Raw genomic sequence first — 18048 nt, forward strand, 5'->3', positions numbered from 1 at the left:
AAAAAAAACAGCAACACAGAGGTCAGAGATGACCTCTTACTTGCTGACAAGTGTAAGGCCTGGAGTTACACACCGTCTATAGTTCAGGCCATCAAGGAGGACAAAATGTCCCAGAAGATTTCAACAGCAGCAGAGACAGGTTGATATGATAAAGACAGGCAGTTTGCTTTTAGTGGTAATATGATTTTAATATTTCTTGAAATGGTCTGCCAAATTAATGCCTTTTTTTCCATAATATGTCCAACCAAATTTCAACCCTAAAAACCAGTTGTTCTGTCTGGAAACCAGGAGTTTCACCAGAAATTTTAAAGCTGCATTTAGCACTGCGTCCCATCTATTGTTGCATACTCTGTTTTAAAGAGATTTTTACGCTGTTTCGGTAAAAAAAAAAAAAAAAGATTTCAGTGTGGGACCTTTAAAAAAATATATATTTTCCAGGCGGGCAAGTATAGCATTAATTTTGAGGAAACAAAGGCTCCATAGAGAGTAAAGGAGGCGATCTCGGAGAAATTTTAGGTGGAGAGGCAGAAAAGGCACAACCTGACAGATAAAGAGGTCGATTAAATTACTTTCGGTCTTTTCAGACCATTGGTCTCATTTTCCTGAAAGAGTCTTTGTAATTAAATCATATTCATATCATGTCTTATCCATGCATTTTCTTTTCACCTCTGCCCACAAATCTTCTTTTAATTGACATAAGAGTTTTGCTGATACCCCAAAACATTGACTTTGTTATCTTTAATGCACTTTGTAGTACAGYATGCACTACAATGTGCAATGGATTTACCTTCAGAAAATCCAATGTTCAACTTCCTTGCTGGTGTCGTGACATTCCTTTAAYATTTTCACACAATGGTCTKTCTTTATGATGCCATCTAGTTTGTGAAGCAAAACACTCGCACGGCTTCTTYTTACTACCGAAATTGTCATAGTTGCGATGGTTCAAGTTTGTAAGCTAACCACTTTCTACTGTATGTTGCTCTTGTTGTTATGGCTTCTTTTTTGCTGAGTGGACTTTCATCCCAAGCTTGGTAAATGAATCTTTTGACTGTAAATAATGACACTCTTACCAGCTCCCTTCCACATATTTTCCTTTTATCCTGTGCTTGATGGACACTATTTGCACCAAAGCATTCTCTTATCTAGGAGTGCAAACCAACGTCCTTCCTGAACATATGGATCATTCAGCATCATTTATTTATTTTTATTTTTATAGTTTTCATGATGTATTTAACCATGAAAGACGGACTGAATCCTAAAATCCCGTTTACAGCAGTGTTCTGGGCCAAAAAGCAGCTGAAGGCAGTTGTAAAGAGCAACTCATGCATAACATTTTAGCATAGCACAAAACATCAAAGGTCACTAAAATATCTCTGATTTATCTTGATTTTGTCATGATGTCACACAAGTCTATAGATCTACCTGAAATACTTGGTGTTAACCAAACAAAGCCATGATGTCATAATTTAGTAATCCCAGCTGGCCTATAAGTTTCTTTTTTTCTCATACAATGTATGTAAACATCTGATTTCACCTGTTCAGACAGAACAAGAGAGGTTTGTCAGATTATTTGATCTTTGCTAGGGACTTCCATAAACAAAAGGRTATGTAACTATTTATAGACCCTTTATGAACTGTGAYGTAATGAACTACTAAGTTGTGGAACACAAGTGAACAAAGCTCCCTTTCATCCAAGAAATAATTCCCACAGACGAAGCCAAGTCATTGGTTACGTCTCATAATTCGGCATAAAAAGAGGCTGCACGTGTGCGGCTGGCAACAGGGCCATCTTTGTATTTGCCAGATGATCTGTAAAATCTCTGGGGAGCTTTAAGTGAAAGCTAACTCTTTTTCAATTAGGCAGTAAATGGCAGCGTTTTAGATGATAAACATTTCATCATAAATAGTCAGACTCTATCAGTGGCTTGAGACCAGCGTGGCRCTGACTTCAAACATAAAAGTTGTTGCATCAAAAATCGTCTGGGTTGCATAAAGGGATGTGCTGAGTAAAAGCACCAATAACATTTTAAAGAACTCCTTTAAACTTAAGTTTTATTTTATTTCTTTTTTAGGAGAATTTTGTTCACCACCTGTGTTATCAATGATGCTATTTGTCACTTTTCACTCTTTGACATTCCAAATAACCTTTTAAATGTATTTTTCTTGTTACAGAAATTAACTTGATCTTTGAATGCTTCTGAAGTGAAACTGCTGAATTGTCTGTGACGACTCTGGGCCTTATGGCRTYGCTTTCTTTAATATTTTGATCCATGGGAGGTTAAAGCCCCGACTGCTTGAGCTCGCCTCGTTGTATCAAACACAATATTGCAGCATGTGTTTCAAATAACATTTTCAAAGCATTTCAATAAGAGCAAGCAAACCTGCCAGCTTATCTGCAAACTAAAACTGAGCTGGCAGATGCCACATGCTTCTGAGGCACTTCAAGACTTGAAAGTCACACAAAACCCACTTTAGACTTATGAAAAGAGTAATGATAGCTTATCATAAAGAGCTTTAGATCTAAAGACAAACACTAGTAAAATTTAAAACAATGGAAATAATCAAAAGTAAAGAGTACCTTCTTGGGAGTTGTAGTCTAYGGGGAATTCACTTGAATAGATGCAGCACAAAATATGATCATATATGTAAAGGAATAAGAAAATGTTTCTTTGCTGTGATCCTATCTGATTTGCATGCATGCCTACAGAAATCGACTCCCCTAAGGACCTAAAGGCTTCAGATGTGACGCAGGATTCAGCTTCCTTGACTTGGGTTCCTCCTCTGGCCGACATTGATGGCTATATCCTCACCTATAGAGACGAAGAAGGAAAATTACAGGTACTCGGCTGTGTGGTTTGTTTTACGTTTTCTCAACTACATGGGTACACGTCTTTAAAAGTGACTTATAAGTGCAGATGATTTCACTTTAGGGTGCAGGTGTGTCTCCATAACTTAGGGAATTGAAAATTGTATTTCATTCAATTTGTGTCTTATTTTGATTCATTAAACAGTCATGGATTGCAAATGTTAATTTCTGCCATTTTAAAATGCATTTTCATGCTTTATTGTTGACAAAAATGAAAATTCACTTTCTCAGAAAATAAGATTATTACATAAAACTAATWWAAAAAAAAATAGCATAGGAAATTTGGTCATGGGTTCTATATATGCCAATACTTGATCAAGGATCCTTTTGCATGAATTATTGCATCATTGCGGTGTGTGATAGAGAAGATCAGCCTGTGGTGTTATCTGAATGATGATGAGGAAGCCTGTGTTACACCGTCTGCATTGATGGTTCTGGTGTCTCTCGTCTTCCTCTTGACCGTTCCCCATAGATTGTCGATTGGCTTTAGGTTGCTCAACTTTGCTGGCTACTCAAGCACAGTRACACCAGGGTCCTTCAACTATTTACTGCTTCTTTAAGYAGTGTGGGTATATGCCAAGTTCTGAAATCAGTTTGTCTGTMCRGCTTGTCAGCATTAAGTGCTCTGAAGTTTCAAGGGCTTTGCACCGACTTTGAACTTTATAGAATAGCTCAACACCAGCAGATGGCATGGCTCCCTAAATTATCACTGGCTGTGTAAACTTCACATCGGACCCCAGGCCACTTGCATTCTGTGTCGCTCCACTCTTCCCTTAGTCTCAAATGTCGATAAAAGTGTGACTGTTCAAAAAGCATAACTTTTAATGAACGTGTGTGGTGGTCCAAATCAATAGCTTGCTTGAAAGCAGAGTCTRGAGAACATTCCACATCTTTTTCTAATCTTTTAAAACCCATTACTGATTCCTCTTTCTGAAAAAGCGGTGACATTGAATTGAAGTGCTTTGAAAGGCTGACCTCTTGTGGTCACAGATAAAACAAATCAAGAATGAATAGATTGCAAAAAATGAATGAAAATTAATTTAATCTACACCATCACTTGACCTGATGATAGGCTTATGAAGATAATTATCAACGTACATATTGTAAAAATATGTTTTTTTATTTTTTTTTATTTTACCAGACTATTGAAAATAGGCTAGATTCCAGGAAGAGACGCTTTGCTGCATCCAAGCTGGAGAGGGGAAAGAGGTACATTGTCACCATTTACGCCTTTAGGGGCAGCAAAAGGAGTAAGGTGGTGGAGACTTTCTTCAAAACAGGTCAGCATTCTTCAGCTAAAAACAACTTTCTGCTATTTGTCATTATATTCTAATTTTTAATATGGCTTTCCTTCCCCTTGTTGTTATTAGTTGCTCTGCTGTACCCCTTCCCTATGGACTGTGGACAAATAATGAAGAACGGCAATAAAAACAATGGCGTCTATACTGTCTACATTAATAATAACCAATCCAAGCCAATACAGGTTTACTGTGACATGACCACCGACGAAGGCGGTTGGCTGGTATATTATTTTGACTGACTTCTAAAATTATGTAGAATTTTATTATATAACGCGGTTCTGTGACAAAGGAAACTTCTGTTCTAGCTTTTTTGTCACACTTAAAGGTTTCAAATCATCAGGCTATTTTTTTATTAGCTAAAGATAAAGTGWGTAAATGGGATAGGTATTAGATGATGTTATTTGTGGTTATGAACCAAAATTTTGTTGAATTTCACTTCAAAAGTAACTTAAATCAAACAAGCCTGATGACAAGAATTTGGCTGAAAGCGTCTCAGAAGCAACACATCCACAACTTTTCCAGCTGGTTACAAAGGAACCCAGAGCCACACCAAGGTCAGAGCAGGAGGTGAGGCGTCCAAGATTCAACCTTCGACCCCACAACCTTTTTTTACTCTGTGTGGTTTTTGTGGGTCACACTGACCTGCTTTTACAAGTTTTTTTTTTCCTTTTGTGCGTGTGTGTATGGATTTGGAAACTAACAGTCTGACARGACATCCTCCCTGTTTCTCCGTTGACCAACCATGAAATTTGCCACACTCCTCCTGAGAGTCTTGCTGAGACCATGGGAGTGTTAAGACAGAGCATAACACTTAAACTGTAGCTCATCAAACAGAACAGAAAGGCCTGTCTCATAAACTGCATAAATCATCTTGATGAGCCATAAGACTTTCAGAAAAATAGTCTGTGGACTGGATTGGAATGGAAGGTGTTCAATTAATTCTGTTTGGCAACATAACATCTCAGAAAAAAATATAACGCCTACATTCAAAAATTATGGTGGTAATTTGATGAATTGGATCTGCTTTTCCTTGATCCAAACTTTTAAGTGTGACAAAAGAATACAAAATCCAATAAAACATGTAAACGGGCAAATACTACTTCACCACTTTCCAATACAGAAAAATATCGACAAGTTTTAAGCCTATTTGAACATGAACTTCTGCTCATGAACTTTTTTTTTTTTTTACATATTTCTAATCCAGCATCTGTAAGTAAGATTTCGTTCCTGATGCTTTCAGGTACTTCAGCGGCGTAACACTGGGAATCTGGACTTCATGAGACGCTGGAGGCAGTACATAGCAGGCTTTGGCAACCTGACAGAGGAGTTCTGGATTGGTGAGCGACTTGGTGTTTCTGTTTTGTGGGGGAGAGCTCTATCTACAGACTATAAAACACGCTCGTATGAGCTGTAATTGTGCATCATATACTCCCTTCAAATTCTGCATCTGTTTATTCGCCGTCACAGGTTTGGATAAGATACACGAGCTAACCAACACTCCCACGCAGTACGAGATCAGGTTCGACTTGGGCCTGGGCTCAGATAGAGCGTACGCCATTTACGACAACTTTAAGATCGCTCCGGTCAGACAGAGATTCAAGCTCACCATTGGCAAATACAGAGGGACAGCAGGTGGGTCTCAGCATGTAAAAGTTTGTGTATGTGAGAACTGGAAGCACTGCTTTCATAAATTATAATTTCTTTTTAACACCCACATACAGTGATGCATACTGAGAATGTGATGGCAGATTTAGAAACAAGACAGATGGGGGCAGTAATTGAGGGGTTTGAAACCCCGTGTACACCAACCATTATGTAAACACACTTTAGCAACGTGTGAGATTTTTGCTTCAAAAGGTTACAGTAAGCCAGACAGAATATTTAAAGAGAGAGGGGTTTTTAAAACAGGCAGTAGTTAAATATGCCACAAATCCATAAACACAAAATGAGACACGGTGTGCATATAACCCATCTACCTGAATCCTCTCTACTTTTATAAATCCCTCTGCTTCTAAAAACATGACTCRGAATACCTGGGCAGATGAATACACRCCAATACGAYGTATTTACAGAAATCTTGTTTTTATTGATGACTTTCAGGTGAYGCCATGACCTACCACCAAGGCCKGCCCTGGACCACCATAGACTCGGATAATGATCTTGCGTTAACTAACTGTGCCAGGACCCACAAAGGAGCTTGGTGGTATGCAAACTGTCACTTGGCCAACCTTAATGGTAAATGGGGAGACAACGCACACAGTGTGGTGAGTGAACAAGGAGGACACTTTGCCTTTATTACCTGGTTTGCTGAATGSTTTTCAGAATGAGTCTGCCGAGTATGAGTATGCCTGGSTGAAGTAAATATACGTAGTTGCAGGATAAATGTAGCATTTCTTTGCAAAACAGCATTTAGGTAGTCTAAGTGGTCACACTATTAAAGGGGAAGAAATTACTTTATTTTTGGTCATTTTAGATGTTTTAGAACACAATACATTTTTTAAGTCTGATTTTGTTACATTGCTTTTTTTCCCTTGCCTTGTTTTTAATTTCTAATTATTTTTTAACCCCTTTCATTTCATTTATTGTGTTCTTGAGTACATTAGCTGTCAGTCAAAGTCAGACAAAAGCAACATCACCAATTCCCAGAAATATTAGTAATTGTAACGGTAAATGATGTAATTAGAAGTCATTGAAAATCTTGTTGAGAGTTTTAAAGGTTTTRCAATTTCYTGTCATTCAAATCTTCTTTTACAATTATTTGTACCCTCCCCAGTAAAGATTTGCTAAAGGTCCTAAAATAACCCTTSTTTTGCTTAAACATAAACTCATAATGCATTTTTAGAAAATAATTCTACTTTTAATATTAGTGCATTTAATCAGAGGGATTATCTGGTATTTTATAAGCATTCTTTGTCAATAGAGCTTCATATATCCTGACCGACATGCAGCATATGGAAGATTTATTAACTCTCCATCTTTGCACGCACAATATTTTTGTTGTGATTTTATGCTACTGGACTATTAAAAAACATATTTGATTACTTTTTACATATYTTCACATCTTCATTAGGAGAGGCGATAACCACTGGGAGAACTGTATATTTCTRGTCATTTTCTACAGAAGACTTGCATTTTACATGCAACTTTTGTCASAAAAATAACTGTTTCCTCTGCTGCAGTTTCTAAAAGTATACTATAACACAACTATTAGAAAACATATCATGGTTATGTAGGATCTCTTACAGCTATGCTTAATTAAAGACAGAAGGAAATGACTCAGCATGAGGATATTTCTTTAGAAATTAAGACAACTTGCTCCCAGCCCTTTGCTTATTGCTTGGTTTCTGTAATGCTGGGGAACAGCCAAAATGACTCAAATCCATCATCCAACAATAAGAAAACACATTTCAAGAGCCAGCTTTAAACCAGTAGTGTGTGTCGGTAGTCTGATAGGAAAAAAAACAAAACAAAAACAGCAGTTATTATATCTTAGAGAGACGGACACTTCAGAAAAAGCCAGGGGATTTCTCTGCTCTTGTCAAGATTCTATTCGTAGCATTTTTGCTGCAGATCTCTRCTCCAGTGTTTGCTGCCAGAATGCAATAACAGTCAAAACAGGTTTGTACTCACATAATATGGACCCTGAGGCCGGTATTTATTACTTTCTTTTATTCTGCTTGTCTGTCATGCCACTTTCTTTTTCTGTGGCCCTGAATCTGTCTCTAACTTGCCTTCTTCACAATTCTGTTACCTTCGTCTGTGCTCGCCTCCTCACCCCCCTCTGCTCACTGTGCTCCTGATTTGCTGTTTTGCTGTTAGGGAGTCAACTGGGAGCCATGGAAAGGACATCTAACATCCCTGGACTTCACAGAGATGAAGATCCGACCCGTGGGAGCGTTGTCCAGCAGAAAGAGGCGATCGCTGATGGCCAGAGAGGGAAAAAGCAGAGTCTCAAGCGCCGACAACAAATAGGAAAGCGGCCAAAAACTGCAACAGAAGCAGTCGGCACCATCAACCTTTGATCACACTAGATTTTGGTGTTTCTGTACAAATGTAGATAGACCACACAAGGATTTTGCAAACATGTGTGATTCAAATATTGTGTAATTTTTGGAGAAAGACGAGCATAACATAAGCAACCAAAAACCTGTAGTAACTTATTTCTTGTTTGTAAACAAATCAGAAAGCCCCGGTTTAGTGTGATTGTGGGGAAAAAATGGTCARCAAGAAACTCGTTTGAATGAAGTTGCATGCTACGTGGAAGAACATGTATTTGTAGACAATCATGTTTTGCTGTTTTTTAGGCAACCTGACTAAAAACCAGAAAAAAATATGATGCCAAATAAAGTTTTCATGTTATCTCCTATTATTATATTAGTCTTAAACCTGTTTTAGAGTCATAGTTACATTCCAATTTAAATTAAATCCTCAGAGATATAATTCAAATATCCAACATCCAAATAAGCAGCGTTACTTGTGTGTTTAATGAATGGCTCATTTGTCAGCTGCTGAAGCATGTGCCCTTACTCTATTGATTATGCTGCCACTGTGCGTCCAACACTGTCACATCACATAAGGCGGTATGACACAAGCCAGAAAATAACAACTGATTGCAGCCTCGAAAATCCAAATTGCTCCTGCTTTACATTCATATGACGGGGGACAGCTCGTATCAATCAATGTGACGGGTCCCCATCAGACGTCAATAACAATGACATTTGTTTGTGCCGCTCTCGAAAACCGAATGACCAAACTCCCGTTTTTAATCTGGAAAGCTGACAGATGCTATTAATGTTGCGCTGGCTCCTACTCTGCTTAATTAGATTTTCTTAACACTTTTATCACAAACACAGTTTATGTGACAAGGACGTGGAGCACATAAATCAGCTTTTCAGCCAATCTGCCAGAATGGATTTGAAGTTGCTGAACTTTGTCTTTTTTTTTTTTTATGCTTTTCAAATCAAATCCTGATTAATAATATTTTCCTTACTAATTATGTTTTCAAACTGACATTATTAATTCTTTTTCACTGTAGTGTCACAAAATAAATCTGTTTTAATGAGTTCCTTGACCTTTTTTTAGTCTTATGTTGTGTGGTGTAGCTGCAACTCCTCTRTAAGGTTTGGATGTGGGGCAAAGGCTCAGGAGTAGTCCTAGAAGAAACTAGTTAACACAGCTTTGATTAGTTTTTTGCTTCTTATCTCCAGTGAGCTGTGTGTGTGTTTTAAATTGGAGATMGATCCATTTGTCATTATTTTTATTTTGCTGTTTGACAAATCCAAACCCTTGGAAAGCTCTGTTTTTATTTTTTATGCCAAGGATCACAACTGTAACTGCTGTCTTACTGTAGAAGTGCAATCCACTCTGCAAGTTAAACACATCCAGTTGTYGGTTAGCTGCATTCAGCAAACAGGTAAATCYTATTTACCATCAACTGTCCTGAACAGATTCACTGAAGAAATATTGAGCACACTGGTCGATRCATGGTTGCTCTAAAAGTCTAYTTTTACTGTGCCAATACACTGGCCACACCTTCATGCTCAGGGAGTTTAGACCATAATCTTGTCAAGGGCACCAAAGCTCCAACATGGACACTGGTCAGAAGCACAAAGTTTTAAGGTTYACACTCGTTTTAAGTGCGGTTTGATCTTCTAAATTGCGTAATTGTGTAAACCACTTTTTAGTTGATTGCCTTTATATATAGAACCAGTTTCCAAAGTACAGCGCACTTTCATCATAGAGGCGTTGAGTAACTGCCCTTGCTGGAACTGATGACTGTTTGCCGTCTGGTCTCGAAACTATTTCTCAATTCTCTAGAACATAATCTACCAACAGCGAGAGAGCATTGGCTGTCTTAGCAAGAACCACCTTACACAGCTAAAGGATACAAAAAGCACACCAAACTGCTTAAAGACAAAAAAGATTTAGACAAAAAATATGACTTGATGAAACAAGACGTGTTTTGCAGCGTTGTTCCAAAAACGACAGCCAAAGTAGAATACGAAAGGATAATGTTTACGGTTTACTCATCAGAATCCATCAGACTCTGAGGAGGCAGATGCATAAAATGTGACAACCGTTTTTGCCATTGTATTTTATTTCAGCTTGGGAATGAAACGTCTCACGAGGGCTCAGTGATGCAAGTGGCCGTCTGAGACAGTGGCTGCAAATTACTTTAAGGAGATTGGTTTCTGCCATTGCTTTAAGAGGTAAGTGCTTTGCTCAGTGCAAGAACAAACAGAAAGTGGGAAGAGCTGGCCGATTTCCTCTTCTCTCCTTCCCCATTTCTGTGCGTCTAAATATATACAAAGGACAATATGAGTTTACAAACATGCATGTGCCTGTGTGTCTGTGCCATTCGGGTCATCACTTCCCTCAAGGCTCACTTTGACGTGTTTTGCAAGACCTTGGTTAGGAAACAAGGGGGTGTTTTATAATGGGGTCTGTGGTGTGGAGAAAAAAARCTACAGAAGAGAAAGGTATACGTTTGACTCATTAAATTTCATTAAGCATTTTATGTAGAGTTTAGATCATAAAAGAATGAACTGTGCCTCAGCAAGAGATCTGTTTGACCCCAATTTCACAGATGATTCCTCCAGGCCTAGTAAGCATTCTGCATGTTGGCAGTAAATTAATCCCATTGGCTTCTATTTTAGTATCGCTCATCAACATTGTCATGGATTATCAGGTCAGATYGCTCTAAYAGGTCATTTCTTASCAATTACTTTGGTTCAAAAATTTTKGGGTCAAAAACTRCTCCTCTCACACAACCTTGGCAACAACACCTCCTAGGATTATCTGCCATCTGGCTGTTCAGAAATGCAGTGATTGGGTCTGATTTGGTCTGTAATGTGACCTAATCATGTCTCCAATGATTCTTGTTTACTTGTTTCAGGTTGTTTCCCCATGGCTTATTGCTGTGTTTCCTTGTTTATCTGGTGAAGACACAGATAATCTTGAAACAATAGTCTATCTAAGGTTTGCGCAACATAAGMTGAAAAGTAATCCAGCTCAATTCTGAGGTTTGATGTCATTTAGTGGTGAAGCACCTGATTCAGCTACTCTTTGCTGAATCAGGTGAATCAGGTGAATCAGGCAGAGACTTGTGCTTTTAATACAAAATAATATTTTTCATTTTGTTTGACCATGCAGATTTTTCCTTGWTTGGGATTAAGCTACAATTTGTAACTTTTGGACATTTTTTTTTTTTTTTACATACAGTATTTGTTGAAACTGTCACTATGTCGTAAAAGTATGGTACGAAATAGATGAAATTGTATCAGATTTCATTTCTGTGAAAAAAACAATCACACTCCTCTTCCTTTTCCCAGTGCTCCCTAGAAACAACCAATCAGAACCAGAAGGCGGGTCTCAGCATTGTCAATCATCCTCCACGTAGTGCTGTTCTTTTCTCCCCTTCCTCCACTTGCTCTCTGCTAAGCTTCAACTAGCAGAGCCTGTTGTGAATGTTCAGGCTAGTTAGCATGGCCCCAAATGACAGCGGATGAACGGTTTTCCTGGAACAGTAAGTTGTTTCTCCGCCATTACCACATTGAGCAATGAGTACATGAGGATGAATGACAGCGCTAAGACCCTCCTCCTGGCTCTGATTGGTTGTTTTTGGTTGGGAGGGTGCATTTCTTCAGATGGCAATARCAGCTCAGGGAGGAGGTGGAGGAGATTCATCTTGTCATGGTTTATCTGTCTCAAGCTATTTGGTCATGACATGCTGACAGCTTTAACAAATATGTAAAAAATAAAATAAAATCAATAAATTACATACACTATTTGCTGCGTATTGCCTGTTCTTCTGTTCTAGTATAATCCTCTAATGAAAGATACCTAATTTTAAATGTTGTCTTTTCAAAAACTTTGTGGCTGAAGATATAAAATCGACCAGACTGAAGGTATTTTTTTTTTTAATTATTACTAAAAGAACAAAGRCACCTAAGTTGACATTGACATCATCTTATCCAGGATCCAACTTATATTTGGTTCATCAAATGTTTTGCCAAACGGGTCAATAAAACAATTTAAAAAAGACTGAGTGTGTAACCTAATTTTAATAATGACAACAGTATGAAGCAGCAGAAGCCTGTAAGAAGGACATTTTTCACTTTTGGCAATTAGGCAGTTGCTATGTGTTTTATGAATAATTCCTGTTTGGTCATGCTTTAGAACAAAACTAGCTTTGAAAGAGAAGTTATCAAAAATGGTGCATTCGACCCACTGGATGCCCCCAACTCCTTGTCACTTTAAAAGTAAAACATACCATTAAGATATAAATTAAACTATTGAGAACAGAGAAATAAATTAATGTCTTAAAATTTGTTTCAGGTGTTGTTTCTAGTGATAACAGCAAATATCCACAACAGATTTCAAAGCAACGCACCCGATTTGTTCAAAGGAGCAGTTCACTTCCTGCTTGCAAAAACCAGGCAGTTGTATTTTATGAGAATAACCAGACAGAGCTGTTAAGTAATCAAATTTTAGTTTTGATCATTGCTGCGAATGTTAGGAAATCTGCACCTGTGTGATGACACTTGGTAAAAGTGATCTTCAGCTTTACTTCCCATGACATACATGTATAGATGTATTTTTTTTCTTAATATTGTCTAAGCTGTCAGTATGAAGATATCAGTGTAGACGCAACCACAACTGCTTAGTGTTCAAACTTTAATATCCCGCTCCTTAGGGGTTGAGAGAAACTGAGAAAATTATTATATTTCTTCCTGTCTGCTTCCACTTCGTGCTGGATCGTTGTGCACGCCTCGATAAATTATGGATTCAGAACAACAATAAAATCTGCCCAAGTGTATAATTAAAAGAAAACCAATAAAGTCAGCATTTTTTTAAACAAATAAACAAAAAAAAAGTCTTGCGTGTTTAGACTGGCTGAAAACATGTCATAACTCATTGGCCCTCAGAAAACTAAACGGGCATTTTTAGCAGATAATGACGTAAAAACATCTTTATAGGTCTGTTTTGTCTGATCAAGTGAAAAAGAAAATTAAATTTAATGGCAATTCATTTTATATAACTTCCCTCATTGTTATTTGCAGGTGATGCTATAAATTTAACCTACAAACTTTAATGGACATTTATTTCAGAGGGACTTTAAAAATACACAATCATAAGCAGACACTTGTGATATGTTGCAACTTAAATGGAATATGTATAACGAGTAAAACTATTGCTAATCATGTATGAATAACTTGAGACACAAACATTTATGGCATTTGGCTTTGTTATTGCCTGTAACTGAATACTGATGTGAAGTAAGCCGTGTGTAAACAGAAAAGATGGAAAAAAGACGTTGCTCTGATATCTACACTAAGGCAGGAAATAGAACAGCTTGTCTGTGATCATTGCAAATCTGCCTCAAAAAGACTCCCTCAGTAAGGATGCAAATAATGCAAACTGACTCTGCAAACTTCAAACACATTTTCTCTGACAAAAACAAATTAAAGATGCCTTATGCACTGATTTTCACTGGACATTATACATTCATACAAAGGCTTTCATTTATTTGTTTTGGGGTTTTTTTTACAGGATTTTTGTATACAGCAAAAATGAAGCAGAAGAGACATCTCTGCTCTCCACATGGGATATTGTCTGTGTGAGCTGAAATGAGAGGAACCGGCCTCCAGCTTGGTATCGGAGTAAACTAATGAATAAAGATGATGACGCTGCAGACAGACTTCTGCTTAATTAGCCTTTGAGGAAGTGGCTACAATAAAAAAATGTGGTGAAATCTGATACAATTTCAATAAAGTTTACATTTTCTGTAATTCAGAAATGTAATAAAATATGAAATAAAACTGATTGCTCATAACATACTGTATGTGTTTATACACACATATGTAGAATATGTGTGTATARACACAATAGTTGAGGGAACTCGGAAAATAGTACAACAAAAGATTGCTTAGCAATTTTAATAAAACTATATTCTGAATATCCATATATACATAACAGACACATAAGTGTGGTCATAATGCGTAGTAGCTGTCTAAATTCCAAAGTGCTTCTGTAAGGTTTTCTATGCAAGAGCAACTGTTTTATCTGTATATGGCCCTTAACCTGACATCAAACTCAATTAAAAAATGTTTATTTCAGCACTGAAGCAGCGTCTTGCATTCGCAATTGTTAAGTTGCAGTGCACTAAAACACATAACATCGATCAAAAAACCAAAATGGTGAATAATTCTATATCTTGAAATGACATTTTATTTTTCCAGAGCTTCAAATCCAAAAAGAGCCATAATACACACACTGTATATAGTGAGTTTCTAAAAGCAAATTATTTCAATTTGCTTTCTTGAATAACAAACTGCCTCTATTCTTCATCTTCCGTTAATGTGAGAAACCTAATGATTCCAATGTATGGACAAACATATCTTTTATTGAACAATACTAAATTGTTTTAAAAAAAATTATAAAATAAGGGCTCGTCTTGGATATCACTGCTGTTTTTCTCAGTCTGCACTCTGAAAAGTGGGTGCCAGTAGTTTGAGCAGTGAGCAGACTTTTCCTTTGCTCCCTCTCCCAAATATGGATGCATTGAATTTCACATGGGAGCTCTAAGAATCAAGTTCTTCCAACAACTCTGCGCCTCTCTACCTGACACACACGCTGCACAGACACACTTGCATTCATATTTTTCAGTCTGCATATTTCTTCTTTATGTACCACGCACTAAAAAAAGCTCATAAAAATGTTGTAAACACTGTCATAAAACCAGAACACACAGCATCATGTGAATACAAAGTGACAAGTATTTGTTTACAAAAACAAACTCGTCTCAGCCGTGTGTATGCCCACGGCAATATGAAGTTCTTTTTATTTGAATGATATCTACATCCCAAACGAGTTTGAGTCTTCCAACTACTGATCGGCACCTGTGCGGTAATCCTCAACAGAGGTAATCCTCACACCATTCCCATAGCGACCCGATCAGGAGTCGTCGGTCCAGTCTTTACGGATATCCACAAGTCCTCGCTGTTGGAAGAACTCTTATTCTTTTTCCCCGCCGACCTCGAAGAGCCTCCACAGCACCAGCTGCAGCAGCGGCGGCAGCTGCCATCATGGCGACAGCAGCAGCAGTGGCAGCACACCACCACAACGGTGAGGAAGACCAGCAGAGGAAGCGTCAGCAGGACGACCAGGCAGAYGGTGTTGTAGACCCCCTGGTTGTGTTTGTCCACAGCCAAGGTCCACAGCCAGCTGAAAAAGTCCTGGACACTCTGAAACTTCCCTTCCATAACGTTTGGCCTGCGGAGCTCAGTTGCTTGAGTTGGACTCCCAGAAACGTTTCAATAAGCTTTACAGAGATTTAGAGSTCTATACTGCGATGAAAAAGAAACGCTGCCAGGACTCTAAAATAACCGAYTTGCGCCGTTCATCCGAGTGAGTAGCTTCAACTTTAAAAGCTGATTGACATCTCATTTAGCTCTCTGAGCACAAGTCAGTTCATCAGCCATCAGCACAAAGAYTTCCAGTGACTTGACAATGAACTTCACATGCTCCTCATTCTTCGTGAAGATCCCAGATGAGATAGTTGCCCYGAGGCACAGCTCTATGTGACCAATCTGTCCAAACTTGTGCTGTTCTGTTCCTCTTTGGACGTTCACCTTACGGATGCTGTTCGAACGCGTCTGTTTTGCTCTTATAAGGACCAAAACACTGCTTGTTTGTAGGAGTGTCTTTTCTTGAAATTGCCTTGTTGTTGTGATTCAATCTGGAGGGGGGGGRRRAAATAAATCTTAAACCRAGTTTGTTTATGCAGGTCAGCATTCCTCTAATTGTTTTCTCAAGCCCTCTTGCCCTTTAGCTTGCAGTTTCGTTTTGTCACGCTGCTGAATTGTTGAGGCTGCGAAACAAACAGAAGAAAAGTAAAATTAACACAGACAGAAATTTGCTTTCAGGCAGACGGGGCTTATCTTTCTACCCTCACTGGCTTTCCCTGACTCCAATCCATCTTTCTGCCTTTAAACATCTCCACTCCTGCTCCCCTTCCTCTTGTCAATGTCAGCTTAGAATATCTTTTTTTCTGTTCAGCTTTTCTTTCATTAAATTTGCAGAGAAGTCATTCAGGATTCAGGGCAGATCCCTTCAAGGGTCCCGCTGAGAGAAGACGGAGGCAAGGCRGAAAAAAGGGAGGACAAAATCGAGGGGAGATTGCGTCTGAGGGAAGGCGAGAGGGAGACAGAGGTAACCAATCTTCCTAAGAGTCCCGCTGAGATGGAGAGTGTGACAGAGTGTCAGAGGAAACTAGGAAAGGGAGGGCAGAAAGGCCAGACCTGTTAAAGTAGACTTTCCTGAATGTATAGTGCTGTAAAAAGTTTTTGCTTTGTTACAGATTTCTTGTTTAACCTTTTTTTTGCCTCACAAGTATTTAAAATACCCTCAGTGCATGCAAAATTCACTGATTCACTGATGATTGTGCTTAATCAAAGAAAAAATAATAATTTCCCTATATAAACATATATTTGCATCTCTTTAAAAGTGTGATTTAACACGTTTCATTGGTTCCGTTTCACTGGCCAAACTGCGGCCTGATTACTGTAAAAGCTGTAAAATCAAGAAATCACCAGTCTGTTTGAAGTGTGAAGTGACAAAACATCCCAAAAAGCAACATGCGATGTCCTGGTCCATCCAAATGCAACATCAGAAGAGAAACATCTACTAACACCAAAWGTGGGGAACTTTYCTGAGATAAAGCTCGTTCTAAGTCAAGACAAAAGAGAAGAGACAAAACTTTTACAAGACATAAATAGAACATTTTGGAAGAAAACAAACACATGACCTCAGAAAAAGAGCATCTAATCAAAACCCAGAGAYGGTGTTTGATGGTCTGAGGTTGATCTTCTACTTAAGGACTTGGACAACTTGGAAGTGGAACCTTTTTTCTTCTCTCWTGCTAGCACCAAATCTTGTTGAAGAATATCAGGTCTTTAGTCTGTGGATTTATACTAAGGTGTAAGCAGGATCTCAACCCAAAGCACACCACCATGTCCATTCCAAAATCTCTGACTAGTTATAGTCAAGTCAGGTTTGTTTGTCTAGCACATTTCCGCGTCAAACGTCCTAATAAAAAATCATCAAGCAGATACACATAAAATACGTTGATTGATTTTTCACCTATAACTAATCAAAGGCAACTCTAAATCAAGGCTCAAAACTCACCTACTTAAAATCTGGACTTACTGTTAATTTGATTGTGATGATGTGGCTTCATCACATAASACATTCATTTCTAAAAACYCTCCTGTCCGGCTGAATTAAAACAATTTGGCAACAAAGAGTGGTCTGAAATTTCTTCACAAAAAAAGACTCTGCCAGTCATTGCAAACGATTGATGGACGTTGTTTCTACAAAGAGCTTCACAAGTACATATTAAGTTTAGGGGGGATTTTTTTTTTCCACACAGGTTTGGATGTCTCCCCCCCAAAACATTTAATTAAACTTCCAAAGCCTGATTTATATCTTTAATCAGAATATCACTGACTGACTTTAAAACTCATTTGATGATCTGAAATGTTTACTTTTAATGTGAACAAAAAGGCAGAATAAATCTGCGAAGGAGTGAGTTCTTTTCCTCAGCCGTACAACACTAAYGGCTCCCGTTGCAGCGGAGGAGTGAAATCTGCCCTCGAAACACGTTGCTTCCATTTGACCTGTTTAACTTATTAAGCAGCTCTTCAAAAGGAACTTTCTGCTTCGGATGTGCAAAATTAAACTCGGCACAGAAACCAAACTGCTCCTCTTTGTAATGAAACGGTTYGAGTCTGAACCCCTTGAGGCAACATCTTTTGTTTAAATTGTTTTTTTAAGTGGTTTCAAACACCATTTCACTCAAGTGTTCTCTTTTAGATGCTC

At 38.2% G+C, this 18048-nt stretch overlaps 2 protein-coding genes across 5 annotated transcripts in view; one reads left to right on the top strand and one right to left on the bottom strand.

The window, feature by feature from the left end:
- tnn (tenascin N) overlaps nt 1-9229 on the top strand; it is a 56599-nt gene extending 47370 nt beyond the window's left edge. For 3 of the 4 annotated variants that reach the window (XM_008434157.2, XM_017310237.1, XM_008434158.2), the window contains 5 exons: nt 2708-2838; nt 4008-4146; nt 4237-4388; nt 5408-5504; nt 5635-5873. In XM_008434157.2, the coding sequence (XP_008432379.1) occupies nt 2708-2838; nt 4008-4146; nt 4237-4388; nt 5408-5504; nt 5635-5864 (749 nt within the window). In that variant the 3' untranslated portion in view covers nt 5865-5873. Of the gene's footprint in view, nt 1-2707; nt 2839-4007; nt 4147-4236; nt 4389-5407; nt 5505-5634; nt 5874-6267; nt 6432-7986 lie in introns of those variants that run through there. The other variant, XM_008434161.2, reaches the window with a different exon arrangement.
- Nucleotides 9230-14089: 4860 nt separating this feature from the next.
- The window catches only part of kiaa0040 (KIAA0040 ortholog), a 15247-nt gene continuing 11288 nt past the window's right edge, over nt 14090-18048 (bottom strand). Inside the window, exon 3 of the mRNA XM_008434155.2 lies at nt 14090-16039. Coding sequence (XP_008432377.1) covers nt 15099-15431 — 333 coding nt within the window. The 5' untranslated portion in view covers nt 15432-16039 and the 3' untranslated portion in view covers nt 14090-15098. The remainder of the gene's footprint in view (nt 16040-18048) is intronic.

The sequence above is a fragment of the Poecilia reticulata genome, linkage group LG17, assembly GCF_000633615.1.
Source record: "Poecilia reticulata strain Guanapo linkage group LG17, Guppy_female_1.0+MT, whole genome shotgun sequence".
In the NCBI taxonomy this organism is placed as follows: domain Eukaryota; kingdom Metazoa; phylum Chordata; class Actinopteri; order Cyprinodontiformes; family Poeciliidae; genus Poecilia; species Poecilia reticulata.